This window comes from Scardinius erythrophthalmus, assembly GCF_964197995.2.
Source record: "Scardinius erythrophthalmus genome assembly, chromosome: 6".
NCBI classification, from domain to species: Eukaryota; Metazoa; Chordata; class Actinopteri; order Cypriniformes; family Leuciscidae; genus Scardinius; species Scardinius erythrophthalmus.
In genome coordinates this window covers 20,621,103-20,635,155 of record NC_138226.1, presented here as the reverse complement: position 1 = coordinate 20,635,155, position 14,053 = coordinate 20,621,103, and the positions used below count along the sequence as shown (strand labels likewise).

Here is a 14,053-nt window from a genome sequence, read left to right as displayed (position 1 = left end):
TAGGGAGTAGCAAGCCAAACTGTATCACCCTTGCACACGTGGTATGAAGTGTTTTGGAAATATGACATGGAGCAATCTCAGTGCAGGAATGTCCATTTAATGTAACTACAGATAGAAGCTAAACACGTAAATAATGGATGAAAAGTTGCTCATTTTTGGGTGACAAGTTGCACCCCTCGTTTACAGACATGTCGTTTCCGTCTGTGGTCCCTCCACAAGCCCTCTCACACACACACACACACACACACACACACACACACAGCAATACATGGAAATCACGCATTCACACCACACAAATGCAGATATAGCCAAAGCTCAGATCCTTGGATATGGATTTGTCTTAAAACAGCTCCTTTCTCTATGTAATTGATCTTTGGATAAAATACTGCATGCAGGGTCGAAGAAGCAGTACCTGAGTTTGACCCTTAGATGGCGTTGTGTCATAGCTTGATATTGCATGCTGGAATTAGTGAAACAACAAGTCCAGATTATCTGAATTTGCATGAGAAGTTGCTGTTAATAAGGGTTGGGATGGGATGGGATTGGGGAAATAAATAAATGAGAAAATAGAAAATGTCACTTCCATACTTTTCATACATCAGCTGTTATGTAAACCTTGTGGGTCACTGATCGTGTAATATGATGCTGATGAAAGAGCCATCACTTGAAAACAGTTGGTGAAAATGTGAACCTGCATGCGTTCCATGATATGTCCATTTTTGTATATAGCTGTAATATATGTATGTCAGTCAGTCTTGTCCTGTGTTTAAATTATATTTTGCACTGAATGTACCAGTAGATTCGAGTGCTGTCTGGACTCTTTTGTGTTTGTCTTTGTAGTGTTGTTAGAGCCATGATTTACATTTTATCTTTCTGCTTGGCCAATCAAACTCCACCTGTCAGCTTACTCATTGAGTTTGCGTTTCCATGGACTAAAGTCCAGTTGCCTACTTCAGTTCAGTTGTCTACTAGGGACAAGAAATCCAAAGCAGACCTGCAAAGTTTCAGCTCCTCTGCATTTCACATTTGATGACAGTATTATAAGCTGCAAAACAGATACGCAAACACTGAACACTTAAATGAAAGGAAGAATAATTACTTAAAAAAATATATCTACATCTATATATAATATATATATATATATATATATATATATATATATATATATATATATAGATATATAGATATAGATAGATAGATAGATAGCCGATATCATTATAAATCATTTAAAACAACCTTATTTTAAGAATGCATGATGTATAGACATTTTATTTATCAGTAACCTATCGAATATTTAATTGTCCCTACTTATTTTAAAATTGACATAATTATCTAGCACTAATTTAAAGAGACAGTGGCCTATATTAAAGAGTTATTTAACTTTAAGAGCGCATTGCGCATACCAGAGAATTTTTTTTAAATAAAGCATGGTAATATCTGCGATTTATCGATTATCGGCCATAACTTTAAAAAGCCAAATTATTGATTTCAGACAGATTTCTATCTATCTATCTATCTATCTATCTATCTATCTATCTATCTATCTATCTATCTATCTATCTATCTATCTATCTATCTATCTATCTATCTATCTATCTATCTATCTATCTATCTATCTATCTATCTATCTATCTATCTATCTATCTATCGTACAATGGGCGCATTCTAACGACCGTGATGATGACGGTAGTGGTGACGTAGTGCCTCACTCACTTCTCGTACTGGCATCCGAGCAGAATTTGAAACTGAAGAAACACCGGTGGACAAGATCTGAATCGCAGAATCCAAAACCGACTTACCCCAGCATGAACTAGCCAGACTAGCGTGTTTACTCTTCGTTCATCTTCATTCAGGGTTTATAAGCGATAGTTTGTCAGTTGAACTAGAGCTAACGTCACTGTTGTTCCCGTGAGAAGAGGAAGAGGGTGTCAGTTCTAACTTAGTGTCGTGATTTTGTCCTGCGTGAAAGGAAGCGCTGCCTGACGGTTTGTATTTTGAACAAAATGAGACGAATCTCAATGTACGTTCGTCTAAATAAAGGATAGAGTTTAATCCAGGAGTTTTTGCGGAATCGTTTAGGGCTAAATGAGCTAATCTGCGTTAGCTATAGGCTCTTAGCATCAGTTGTCGTGTTCAAACTCAACTGAACTCACTCCAGTTAAGTGAATTAATGTATTGGCAACACTTCCTGGCTAACCGCGGCGCGAACTAAAGTCTCGTTCTGAAGCCGTTTCAGCGTTTCAAGAGGCCGGTGGCAGTAGTTGTTTTTTTTTCCTGGTGGTGACTCTGAACATGAGCAGAGTGTTGTTGAAGTGATAAAAGCAGTCTGCACTCTTCACTGGACACTCGCTGGTGGTGATGGCCCGGAGGAGACTGGACAGTCGCAGTGGATCCTCGGCTCTGCTGTCAGAGATCCACACTCACATCCACACGGATCCCCTGGACGCCGTTTTTGACATGAGCCACGAACTTGGCAGGTGTGTAAATATACTCCTCATTACCTGAAGTCTGTGTCTCTTTAATTGTTTCTTACTTAAAATGCTTCATTTGATGTTATCATAATGTCTTCATATGTTGATAAACAATACAGTGACTGCAGAACTGATGCTGTCCGTGAATGTGGTTGTTCTGTCATATTTCTTGTAATTCTCTGAGACAGAAGTACTACAGTCAGATTACAGAACTGTAGCGTGTTTTTGTCCTCTTATATCCTGTTAGTCTTATCTTTGCTCTACACGTTATAATATGATATATTAATTCATGATTCATTCATTTTCAGGATTCAACGTTGAGTAGAAAGTTCAAAAGAACAGCATTTATTTGAAATATAAATTATTGTAAATATAAAAATATTTATTGTTACTTTTGACCAATTTAATGCATCCTTGCTAAATAAAAACATTAATTTTCATGTTATTTCATCTAATTGCTAATGTGCATGTAGTTGGAATATTTATCATATATTGCCATTTAGGGAAGTATTGTGGTCCCAGATTATAAGCAGATATATCAACTTTAGAATAGAGGTTTTGGTTTATTTTGTCACTGGGTGAGTAGGACTGAAGGTTGTCTGCCGTATGGAGTTGGAGTCTGTCCTGCTTCTGTATTATTCGGGATTGGAAAGGCCTTGCTCACTGAACTGTGACTAATATGTGTGTGTGTCATTGCTAAAGCTCTACAGCAAGGCTTTGGAGCTTTTAGCAGGAAGGAAACCCATGTGGGAACCAGACCCAGTTTTGTGTTGTGCTGTAGATTGTACTGTGAATACTGAGAAAGAGGAAGTAATATTGGTCTCTTCCTCTTTCTCTCATACATTTGCTTACAGCCATATTCGGGCTGTTTTTATGCGACCGGCTGTGCTGTAAACAGGAAATCATTTCACAGTTCACTTATAGTTTTAACTTGTCAGTGTGAAGATGTTTTGTTTTTTGTTTCTGTGGAGGAAGGTGCATTTTAGTTGAAAGAAAGTTTGAATACTGTGATATCTTTTATGGGTTTTATGAAAAGATGACTTGCAAAGTTGCTCAAAGAGCAATTTTGTTTTGAATTAGAGCCAGTGAGAATGGAGTTAATTGGTCAAGTACATTTTTACTTCTTATGGAGAAACCTGTAGATACCAGTGATTTTTCCCTGGTCTGGGAAAGTCATATAAATATTAAGAAATCATAGAAATATCAATAGTGAATATTAATTGGGTGGGTTTTAATTTTCTTTATCATATAGATATTTACACCGTTCAAAAGTTTGAATGAAAAGAAAGACATGAATGCTTCTATCAGCAAGAAAACATTAAATTGATAAAAAGTGACTTTTTATTATTATTACAAATAATTTTCTAGTTTAATTTCTATTTCATTCAACAAATAAATGCTGTTCTTCTGAACTTTCTATTCATCAAAGAAACTATTAAGCTGCACAACTGTTTTGAAAATTCATTTTTGATTTGATTTGGTTTCTGAAGGATCATGTGACAGCTGAAAAATGAGCTTTGCCATCACAGGAATAAATTACATTTTGAAAATATATTGAAAAAGAAAACAGTTCTTTTAAATTGTAAATAATAATATTTCACAATTTCACAAAAAAATGTTGTCAAATAAATGCAGGCTTTGTGAGTATGTAAAACTTTGTTCAAAAATGAGCCTAAACATTTGACTTGTAGTTTGTGTATATATTGTGAATTTTACTGTCTACTTTGACTTGGTTCCCAGATCTAACTCGATACATTATGCAACATGCAGTACGGTCGGCTGTACATTCAGTATGATACATCCTATATATTATAACAAAATGGTTTATAAAGGTGATGGTCTGGTCCAAAGGATTGTGGGATTGATTTTGAGGATATGCTTGTGGCCTAATGTCTCACCTGTTCATGCTGTGACAGTAATTGCAGTTTCTCGAGTAAAGACTGGCTCACATCAGTCATCTAACCTTATATTAAACGCTGAGAACATCTAATGGAGGGTTTGACTCAGTTAATAACTATCTGTGTCAGTAAGAGCTTTGGTGTGAATGAGAGAACTGCTGGTGCGACTGAATGCGTGCGCACTGTGACAGATATTAAAAAGTTAGGTACTTTATTTATCACAAAATTTTCCACTTGTCACATTTAGCTTCCATTACACTCATTTTAATCTTTCTCTACCTCTTTTTTATTCTCTGTGTTCTCTGTTTGCCTCCTTCAGGGGGAAGTTTGCAGTGGTGAAGCGGTGTGTGGAAAAGGCCACAGGGAAAGTCTTCGCTGCGAAGTTCATCAAGAAGCGGCGACGAGGTCGCGACTGCAGGGCGGAGGTCGTTCATGAGATCGCCGTTCTAGAGTCAGCGAAGAACAACCCTCGTGTGGTGAACCTGTATGCTGTATATGAGACCGATAACGACCTCGTTCTAATGCTGGAATAGTGAGTGCTGTGACTAGAAGCATCAGTTGCATGTCCCTGTTCACGAAATGATCGTTGGGTTCAGTACTAAGAATAACCCTGAATGTGTGTGTGTCTTAGTGCGGCGGGTGGAGAGATATTTGATCACTGTGTGTCAGAGGAGCTGCTTCCTGAAGGTCAGATCACCCGACTGATCAGACAGATGCTTGAGGGCGTTCATCTACTTCACCAGAACAGCGTAGTCCACCTGGACCTGAAGGTTAGATGCACGGCTGCTTTTAACATCTTCATTGGACACATTCTGTCCTGAAATTCCAGCCTTTTAAACTAGGATCTGCCTAATGCTACTCTTGTTCAATTTGATTAGCCTATGTGCATTTCTTCATAAAAGCACTCGTTGTATTTATTGAGACTGTATTCTCTCATTCAGCCTCAGAATATTCTCCTGACCAATCTGAGCCCAATGGGGGATATAAAGATAGTGGATTTTGGGTTGGCCCGCCGGTTAGGCTCTGCTGGGGAGCTCAGAGAGATTCTGGGAACCCCGGAGTACGTAGGTAAGGTTTATTCAGTTTCATTCATCTTCAAGTCCACACATATCTCTGTGTTCATGGTCTCATTATAGCAGAAGAGTTCATGCTCAATGAAAGTGATGTATTTGGTCATTTTGCTTATGATCATATATCCAGCCCCTGAGATCCTGAACTATGAACCAATCACCACAGCAACAGACCTCTGGTGAGTCTTAATCTTTTTCATCAGGTGTTTCAATATACAAGGTTCCCACTGGCTGATATCCAGACCTGGAAATGTCATGGACATTAATAAACTTGTAGAAGGTCATGGATATTTTTCTTTTTATAAACAGTTTGTGGAAATTCATTGGTTTGGAGATGTGAGAATTGTTGTCTACCATATTCTGTTAAGTAAAGACAAAAATTGAACAATCTGAAAGCCATACACAACCGTTCAAAAGTATTTTTTAAAATGGTTTTGAAACGGCTGTGAGAAGGCTCACCAAGGCTGCATTTATTTTATCAAAAAACAAACAAAAAACATTAATATTGTAAAATGTTGTTAAATGTTATTCCTGTAATGGCAGAGCAGTCTTCGGTGTCACATGATCCTTCAGAAATCATTCAGTAATATTTCAATATGCTGATTTGGTGCTCAAAAAATATTTCCTATTTTTTTTTTTCAGGATTCTTTGATGAATAGAAACAACATTTGTTTGAAATAAAAATCTTTTGTTACATTATAAATGTCTTTGCTATCATTTTTGATCAATTTAATAATAAATCGTACTAAACCCCAAACTTTTGAACAGTGGATTTGAAGTCAGTTTGATACTAGAGTCAAACAACTTTGTGCTATTAAAGGAATATCCATGTTCATAGATGTTTTTGTTGATGTGTATCCGTTGACTTCAGGAGTGTGGGTGTGATCGCCTATATGCTGGTGACAGGAGAGTCTCCCTTCGCTGGCGAGGATAAACAGGAGACCTTCCTAAACGTATCCCAGGTGAACGTGGACTACAGCATCGAGGCCTTCTCAAGGGTGTCTGAGCTGGCTGTCGACTTCATCCAGAAACTGCTGGTCAAAGCACCAGAGTGAGTGACTCTCATTTCAGACACTTGGAGGAAGTGAAGTGAAGTTTGCCAAGCTCAGTCATTGTACTGTGCAAAATTATGTACTGCTTCTAAATTAAGAGTCATATAATAAGTGCTATGTAATACCCTTCCCCGCTTCCAAAACAGTAATTATTCTGGGTCATATGGTTGTATTATGCATTACAAATGAAGTGTTTTAGAAATGAAGTCATTGCAAACATATAAATAGGCTTACAAATTAACTTGTCCAAGGATCACTCTTTTACGGCTCAAAGTTTTCAGATATTGACTTTCTCCATTCCCATAGATTGTTAGTTATCACAAAGTATAAAGTCCAGGTTTCATTTTCTTTTCGTTTGTCTTCAAACATGCATTCACAATTGTAGAAAAGACAAAACATTTGAGAATAAATTAGGTCAAAATAGACTTTAAGATCAATGGAAAGAAAAAGGTTTGTTTCTATATAGAGTTAAGATTTTACATTTGCACTTGTCATAAAGTAATTGATGTACTTTGGTTTTATTACTGTTCTTAACGATAGTTTCAGATTAGTTTCCACTTAACCTCATATCAAAGTCCTTGGCATGAATTCTCCCCTCCTTTTTCAGGGATCGTCCCAGTGCCGCCGACTGCATGACCCATCCCTGGCTGTGGATCCACTTTCCAGGTTCTGATCCAGTCCCGGTGACCCCACACACTCCCCGGGAAAGGAGTTTCGGGGGGAAGTGGTCCGCGCCACCTGAGGATCCTGAAGACAAAGAGAACATTCTGGACTCGCCACACGTCAAGAGGTTTCGTTTTGAGGAGGACATGTCAGCCACGGCCGACAGTGACCACTTATGCTGATCCTAAAGGGAAATGCACTTGCACTGAATAACATTATCACAATTTTGGTCCTTGAATACATTCCCCCACACGGCACCAGCAAACATGCTTTGGTTGACCAAAGATGATCTTTTCACAAAAGGGCCAGATCTGGTGTAATATTAATACTATAATAGTGAGAATCTAAATATCTATGTTGCTGTCCTGTCTCAAGATTTTTGGATTTTAAATTATTAATTTGAATATATGTTTTATTTTAATCTCCATTCAGTATCAGTTGAATTATTCTGCAGATCTTAGCCCATATTAATCTAGACACTAATTCCATTCCTGCACTTAAAGCAACAAAAAGGGATTTGAAAAAGACAGACGCTTGAGTGCAGCAGGGCATTCAGTGGTTTTTAATTCTGCTTAAATGAAAGATGCGAGTGTTTAAGCAAACTAATGTCAGTCTTTGTTCTCTGTGTCTCAGTGTCAGAGGGAGTTCTGGTGGTATGATTAGACCTTGTTCATTCAAAAACACCTCGTGAGACTGTCTCTGTTGAAAAGGTTCAGTACTGGAATGCCCTCGGTGTATGGGTGTGTGTTTTGACTTACATCCTCTCCTTTCGTGTGGTATTGACACATTAGTGGGCTCTTTAAAAATGTGACTCAACACACACACGCACAACACACCCTGGATTACACAAATATGTGTTTGTATTGGCACAGAACTTCCTTCTACAGAATGACTAAAGAAAATCAGGAAAGCACTTAAACCCTCTTTTATATGTTTCTGTGACTAAAATATGAGAAAATATTTGTAACAGCATTAGATGTAGTAAATCGAGTCTATCTATTGTTTTTAAAATCATTCTTGTTTTAAATATTTCCTTTTTTCCTGCCAACATATTGTATAATAAACTGTTATTAAGTACCATTCTAGCATTCTCCTATGGCAGGTGCCTCATATCTCAATGCCTGTGATGGCCTATGATATACATATTCTTAAAATGAGACTTTTTATCTATGCACCAATCTGAGGTAATTCAGGGTTTTGTTACCGTTTTTGTACAGGTGTTTTTAAGCTAATGCCATTAACTGATGGAGGTTTCTGTACTCATTCATTCTGAGCCTTATTCTCAGGGTTAGCTGTAACTGCAGTTTACCGATGTATATTTCTCGAGTGCCTTTGTGTGCATTTTTTTCCTCTATGCTTGAGCCGTACAGCCTCACTTGATCTCATGCAATACCAGTGCAGCACATTTATGTGTATGTATTATTAATGTTTGCCCTGTTTTAATTGAGATACTGGTACACCCTTTAAACTGATGGCCTGGTGTATTAAAAGTAAATTATTTGTATGGACTTAATGGGGATACATATATGCAATGCGTTTTAGAAAGGAAAACTGTGTTAAAGTTATATTTATGGTCTTTGTATACGTAGGGCATGAAAAGATGGGATAATAATGTTGGTTGTTATTGTTGAAATGATATGGTTATGTCAGATAGTGAAGCATGTTTGGTTGTAATGAAAGTACAGAGTGAATTCTGGAATGAAGGGCAAGTGAATGTTATTGTGGTGGAAAATAGTTTGGAAGAAGAATTGTGCACATCAGAAAGTGTGCAGTATTAGTGAAATATAACAGCTGAGGGTTTATTGGTTTAATATAATTGACAGCTTTTCTGAGTGGCTGCTAGAACTGGAAATGTTAGTATTGCAGAATTTAGTCTCGAAGGTCGAGCCCTTCAGCTATTGTTCTGTTTAAAGAGGTGTGAAGCGCTCATGTGTGTTTGTGTGCTCTGGGCCTTACGGTTTCCCAGAGATGTCACCAGTCTGCAATCATAATAGAGCTATTGTCTCCGAAGACGAGAGGCTCTTGTCACGGTCGTGTGCTCACTGTATGCCGTCATCTTAAAGGAAAACTTGAATCTATTCCTTGCCTGGGAAACGGCCTCAATAGGGGCATGAGGTATTTGAAGCTGCAAAATAGGCCAGACTTTGGAGTGCATTTCTGAGCAGTCACTGTGGTATTGGCAGAAAGCTTGTGACAAACTTTGTAAAGACACTTTACGGCATAACTTTGTTGATTGTCTCACTATCTTAGTGAAAACTGATCATGGAAGATACTCACGATGAAAACTGTGTATTTTGAGTTATATGTATCATAAATGACGTTCAATTGTATTACAAATTCTAATAAAGCCATTGAGAGTCTAGAGTTGTAAAGGATGCACCCTTAATATCGATTTTGTATGTTCCCTCTTTCTATCACATTGATTTATTTAATTAATAACAAAAGGATAGTAAAGCCATAATCTATGACTGAAAATCATTAAATAATCATTTCAACTTTTAACATTTTTATGCTTTTAATCATTCTAACATACTCATTTTATATATTCCTTTCAACATCTTGAACCTTGATGCCAGCTGTGGATTTGATGTAACTTTTCCAGTTTTATTTCTTGTTGAATCAACTTGAATTGCATTATTTAAAGTTCATGTTTCTAATTAAACAGATCCCTGAAACATTTCAACATTTTTATTGGATTACATCAGCATGGAATGACTATGAAGCAGGAAGTACATTCATCGCATTACATTGAGGATATTACAAAATCTGCATATTCATTAGTATGTGATATATTGAATACAGCACATTCCAAATAAAGTGCGCCACCTAGAGTATAGTCTTCTGAGATCAATGCTGGAAGCGTTTTAGGTACTTACCATTACTCAGTCAATAAAACATTACCGAATGAGTCAGTAAATAAAATATTTTTTCTCCATCTAACCAAAAATATATTCTATACATTTCATTTTAATGGAAGATCCTTAGATTCTTTGATTTGATTTCCAAATAAAAGCAATACCAACTATTGAACACAAACACAGAACACGTTTGTGATATTAAACCAATGTAATCGTATATGGGACGATGCTTATGAAATACAGTTTGGAGCTGTTACTGCTTTTTAGTAGATATGCCTGCCTGCAATGTTTTTAATATATATTCCTTAGCAGGGCCAGGAAGTTTACAAAGTGTTTTTACATTCAAGAGTATCCATATATCATTGGGGATACAAACACTTGAAATGAAAATCCAAGCTTAATAATATATTGTAACAACATAAAAACAAATTAATTTAATAACCACTTCCAGATTGTTACTTTTTCCTTTCTTAGGAAATGAGAGCCCTTTAAACATGAAGAGATGATGGTTTTACGAAGCATATCTGCATTCCAAATAGACTATGTAAAACAAGTATCCTAGTATATCGGACAATGCCTATGTAAGTAGATGCAACAGGCAAACAATAAGGCTTAATGTCAGGCAGCTAAATGTGTTACAAGTTTGGTCATTAAAGGGATAGTTCACCCAAAAAATAATAATTCTGTCAATATTTACTCACCCTCATGTTCCAAACCCATAAGACTTTCGTTAATCTTTGAAACACAAATTAAGATATTTTTAATGAAACCTGAGAGGTTTCTCTCCCTCCATTGAAAGTCCAAGTAACCAAATCTTAGAAGATCCAAAAAGGCAATAAAGGTGTTGTAAAATGAATCCATATGAATAAAGCAGTTTAATCCAAGTCTTGTGAAGAGATATGATTGCTTTATATGATGAACAGATTAAATGGACACACATACATGAAGCACGTCACAGAAGCTCAAATGTGCGTGTGTGATGCACGAGAACCAATGACGTTTGTTCTAGCGCATGATGAATGCACGTTCCGTGCTTACCATGTGATGTGCTCCATGTATGTGTTTATATGTGAATTAAAGCCTAAAGGAAATCTGTTCATCATATAAAGTGGTTGTATCTCTTCACAAGGTTCAAACTGCTTGCTTAATATGGATTCATATTACGACACCTTTGTGACCTGGACTTTCAATGGAGGGACAGAAAACTCTCAGCTTTCTCAGCAAGATAAAAATATCTTAATTTGAGTTTTAACAATCAACCAAAGTCTTACGGGCTTAGAGCGACATGAGGGTGAGTAAATGATGACAGTATTTCACTATTTCTGAGAACTATCCCTTTGATCATCAATCTTGTCTCCTATTTATGAGTGTTGGGTAGGCAAACCCAAAGCTAATTTAACTAATTAGTGCAATACAAAGCTGTCTGCTCTACAGAGAATACACTCCATATGTTAAGACTTGAAAGCATAGATCAAGAATAGTCAGAACTCCTGAATGACTCTGAAGTGATTCTCAATGGACGCCGGCTCCTCCTCGAAGTGCAGTTTCTGGCTCAGACAGACACCCAGATCCTCCAGAGTCTTTACAAAGCGCTGGTGCTCTCGCCCAACCCATGCCCTCATCGGGTCCCTTACCTCATACGGAGTGACGTGGGCATGGACAGCCACCCCACTGGAGGCCAGCTCATCCAGAGCACATTTATTGGTCACCCACGTCTCACTGCCTCCAGGGTGTCCTCCATCCAGCCAGTACATGTCTGAGACACTGTCCAGAAACAGCCTCAGTTCTGGGTCTGCTCGAGCTCCAGCCAGCTCATACACTATTTGATTGAGAACAACACATCCTTTACTGAAGCCCACTATGGTAAGGGTGAAACCTGCAGGAAGGGGGCCGGGGGTGGCTGTACCACTAAGAGGAGGTAAAGGATTTGGGAGACCAGCCCGCTGCATGCCATGACCCAGGAGTGCCCTCAGGTGGCGAATGCCTCCATAGTCTGGAGAGTGTTCTGGTGCTCCAAATAGGTTGCTCTCTACAAAGTTCTGATAGCAGCTGAACTTGTGTAGGTACATGCGGGATGCGCGGACTACCCAGATATGGCAGCCAGGAAACCGGTGGCCCAGGGTGAGGGCGACACGCTCCAGGCTCCAGGACTGCCATGGGGCAGCGTCAGGCTGGAGGGCCATTTCCTGCTGGAAGTTCTGGATAGTAGATGAGAATGAGAAGTTGCATTTTGAAAAGAGGATGAATAGTCAAGAGGAAGAGAGATTTAGGAAATTCAGCATCTATATTTAGGCTAATAAACACTAACTATTGAAAACAGGGTTTGCACACCTTTTGAGCAATGACTTTGTCATTTGTAATTTGTTTAATAGAGATTATGGGAAGTTTCTCACAATGAACGATGCACATAACTTACACCTGCACATAACTAGAAAAATATATTCACTATAGTAATTTCCATGACTGAAAATATTATTCATTTCTATGACTATTCCAGGGCTGGAAATCACCATTTTAAAATGCCTGATAATTCCTAGTTTTTCATTAACATGATTCAAGTATATTCAAGCTTTAACTAATATTCTTCTAGAAGAAAACAGCAGGACTAAATGTTCATGTCTTCACTTTATCTAAAAGAAAAACGCTCCATTTATTCAGACATATTTAATAGCTGTGAGAGGCATGCATGTACTATGGTTCAAATGTCAGTGAGGATTTTTTTTTTGCTTTTTAAAAGAAATGTGTATTTTTATTCAGCAAGCATGCATTTAATACAATTTTTTGCAAAACATCTCTGTTTCAAATAAATGCTGTTCTGCAGTATGATGTTGAACCGTGTATTGGGTCTGTTTCCAATGTCTCTAATGAAAAACTAAATATAGAGATTCCTTATTAGTCGCAACAGAAGCTAAACTGTATCAAATGACTTTAGTGAATAATCCTAGAAGTTTCTTACAGGGGGTTCACATTACCTATAACGTGCAATAGGCATATACTCTAATAATTAACAGGACTATCATACACTGTTTAAACAATATATAATTCCTGACACAGTTGAGAGCTTTATTAAATAACCCCTTATTGTTAGGAAAGTAATTTAGGAGGGCATGTAGTCGTTGTACCATGACAAGACAGGTTCAGGATTGATGACATGCACCAACCTGAATGTCTCCAGGAAAGAAGACTACGTGATCGTTTCCATTCTGCAGGTTCTCTGTTTCGTTGTCGCATCGTCTCTGCTTTTCCGTGGCGGGTCGTAAGAGCAGAACATCGTTTACGCGGTTTTGATCATGACCGGGTACTGAAGTCAGGCGGAGCAGCCCGGGCGCAGTAGCGGATGTCCCGGGGACATACAGTCCCGCTGGGGCGTTCATTTTCCTCGCTATAGCGGCTAGCGATAAACAAGCCACAACTGATCGGATACTTCCCATGAGCAAAAGGGATTACGTAGCGGCGACTGCACGAGCTGCAGCATTAAGATCGAAACCATCACTGCAAACCTGGCGAAAAAAGCAACGCCCCATGATCCAAAATATTAGCTGCGTTCAGAATAATCCGGTGGGCATTCGGTCGTTGACTTTGCATCTTAAAATTAACCGAATGGTTCAGACACTGAAATGTGTCTGGCTTATGATTTGTTTATTTTAAACGCCACCAAGTGGCGTTTTTGGGGAGCGTTAAAACTTGACAACGATGCGCATGCGCGGAGCCAAAAAGCATTCATGAACAGCGGTAGTGCTGATACATAACGCATTTCGATCGACTGCATGATTAGAACACTGTAGTGATTAATGCGGCATGACAATGTTTCATCTAATGTCCAAAATCTAAGTTTCTTTTTAAACTTCAGGGGGCGGGTGTTGTGATTGCCACAGTTGTTGTCATGTCGGTTTCAGTCGGTTCTTTTGAACAATTCGTGTAAAAGAACCGGTTCAAAAACGATTTATTTACATTACAAGATGTCCCTAACATTCTGCCGTGGCATTTTACATGCAATAAATGTTCTATAGGGACTGTTTTGTGAATGTTTTTGTCTTACTT

General features: G+C 38.1%; 2 protein-coding genes across 2 annotated transcripts; one reads left to right on the top strand and one right to left on the bottom strand.

Annotated features, from left to right (window-relative positions):
* Positions 1–1,679: 1,679 nt before the first annotated feature.
* On the top strand, positions 1,680–9,835 carry stk17b (serine/threonine kinase 17b (apoptosis-inducing)). Its single transcript, XM_081369370.1, has 7 exons — positions 1,680–2,477; positions 4,689–4,901; positions 5,001–5,139; positions 5,311–5,437; positions 5,570–5,618; positions 6,311–6,490; positions 7,099–9,835. Exons 1-7 carry the CDS (start codon positions 2,359–2,361, stop codon positions 7,334–7,336), a joined length of 1,065 nt encoding a protein of 354 aa, XP_081225496.1. The 5' UTR covers positions 1,680–2,358; the 3' UTR covers positions 7,337–9,835.
* On the bottom strand, positions 9,834–13,649 carry cUnh2orf69 (chromosome Un C2orf69 homolog). Its single transcript, XM_081369371.1, is given in 3 exon segments — positions 9,834–12,210; positions 13,174–13,452; positions 13,455–13,649. Coding segments are annotated over 3 exon segments (1,044 nt in total). The 5' UTR covers positions 13,503–13,649; the 3' UTR covers positions 9,834–11,493.
* Between the last annotated feature and the right edge of the window lie 404 nt (positions 13,650–14,053).

What these genes read in the sequence shown, in the direction of transcription:
- stk17b (XM_081369370.1), top strand. Translation starts at nt 2,359, where the DNA reads ATGGCCCGGAGGAGACTGGACAGTCGCAGTGGATCCTCGGCTCTGCTG. An exon ending in CTCGTTCTAATGCTGGAATA is followed by an intron (nt 4,902 to 5,000) that starts GTGAGTGCTGTG and finishes TGTGTGTCTTAG; the next exon opens with TGCGGCGGGTGGAGAGATAT. An exon ending in ACCACAGCAACAGACCTCTG is followed by an intron (nt 5,619 to 6,310) that starts GTGAGTCTTAAT and finishes CGTTGACTTCAG; the next exon opens with GAGTGTGGGTGTGATCGCCT.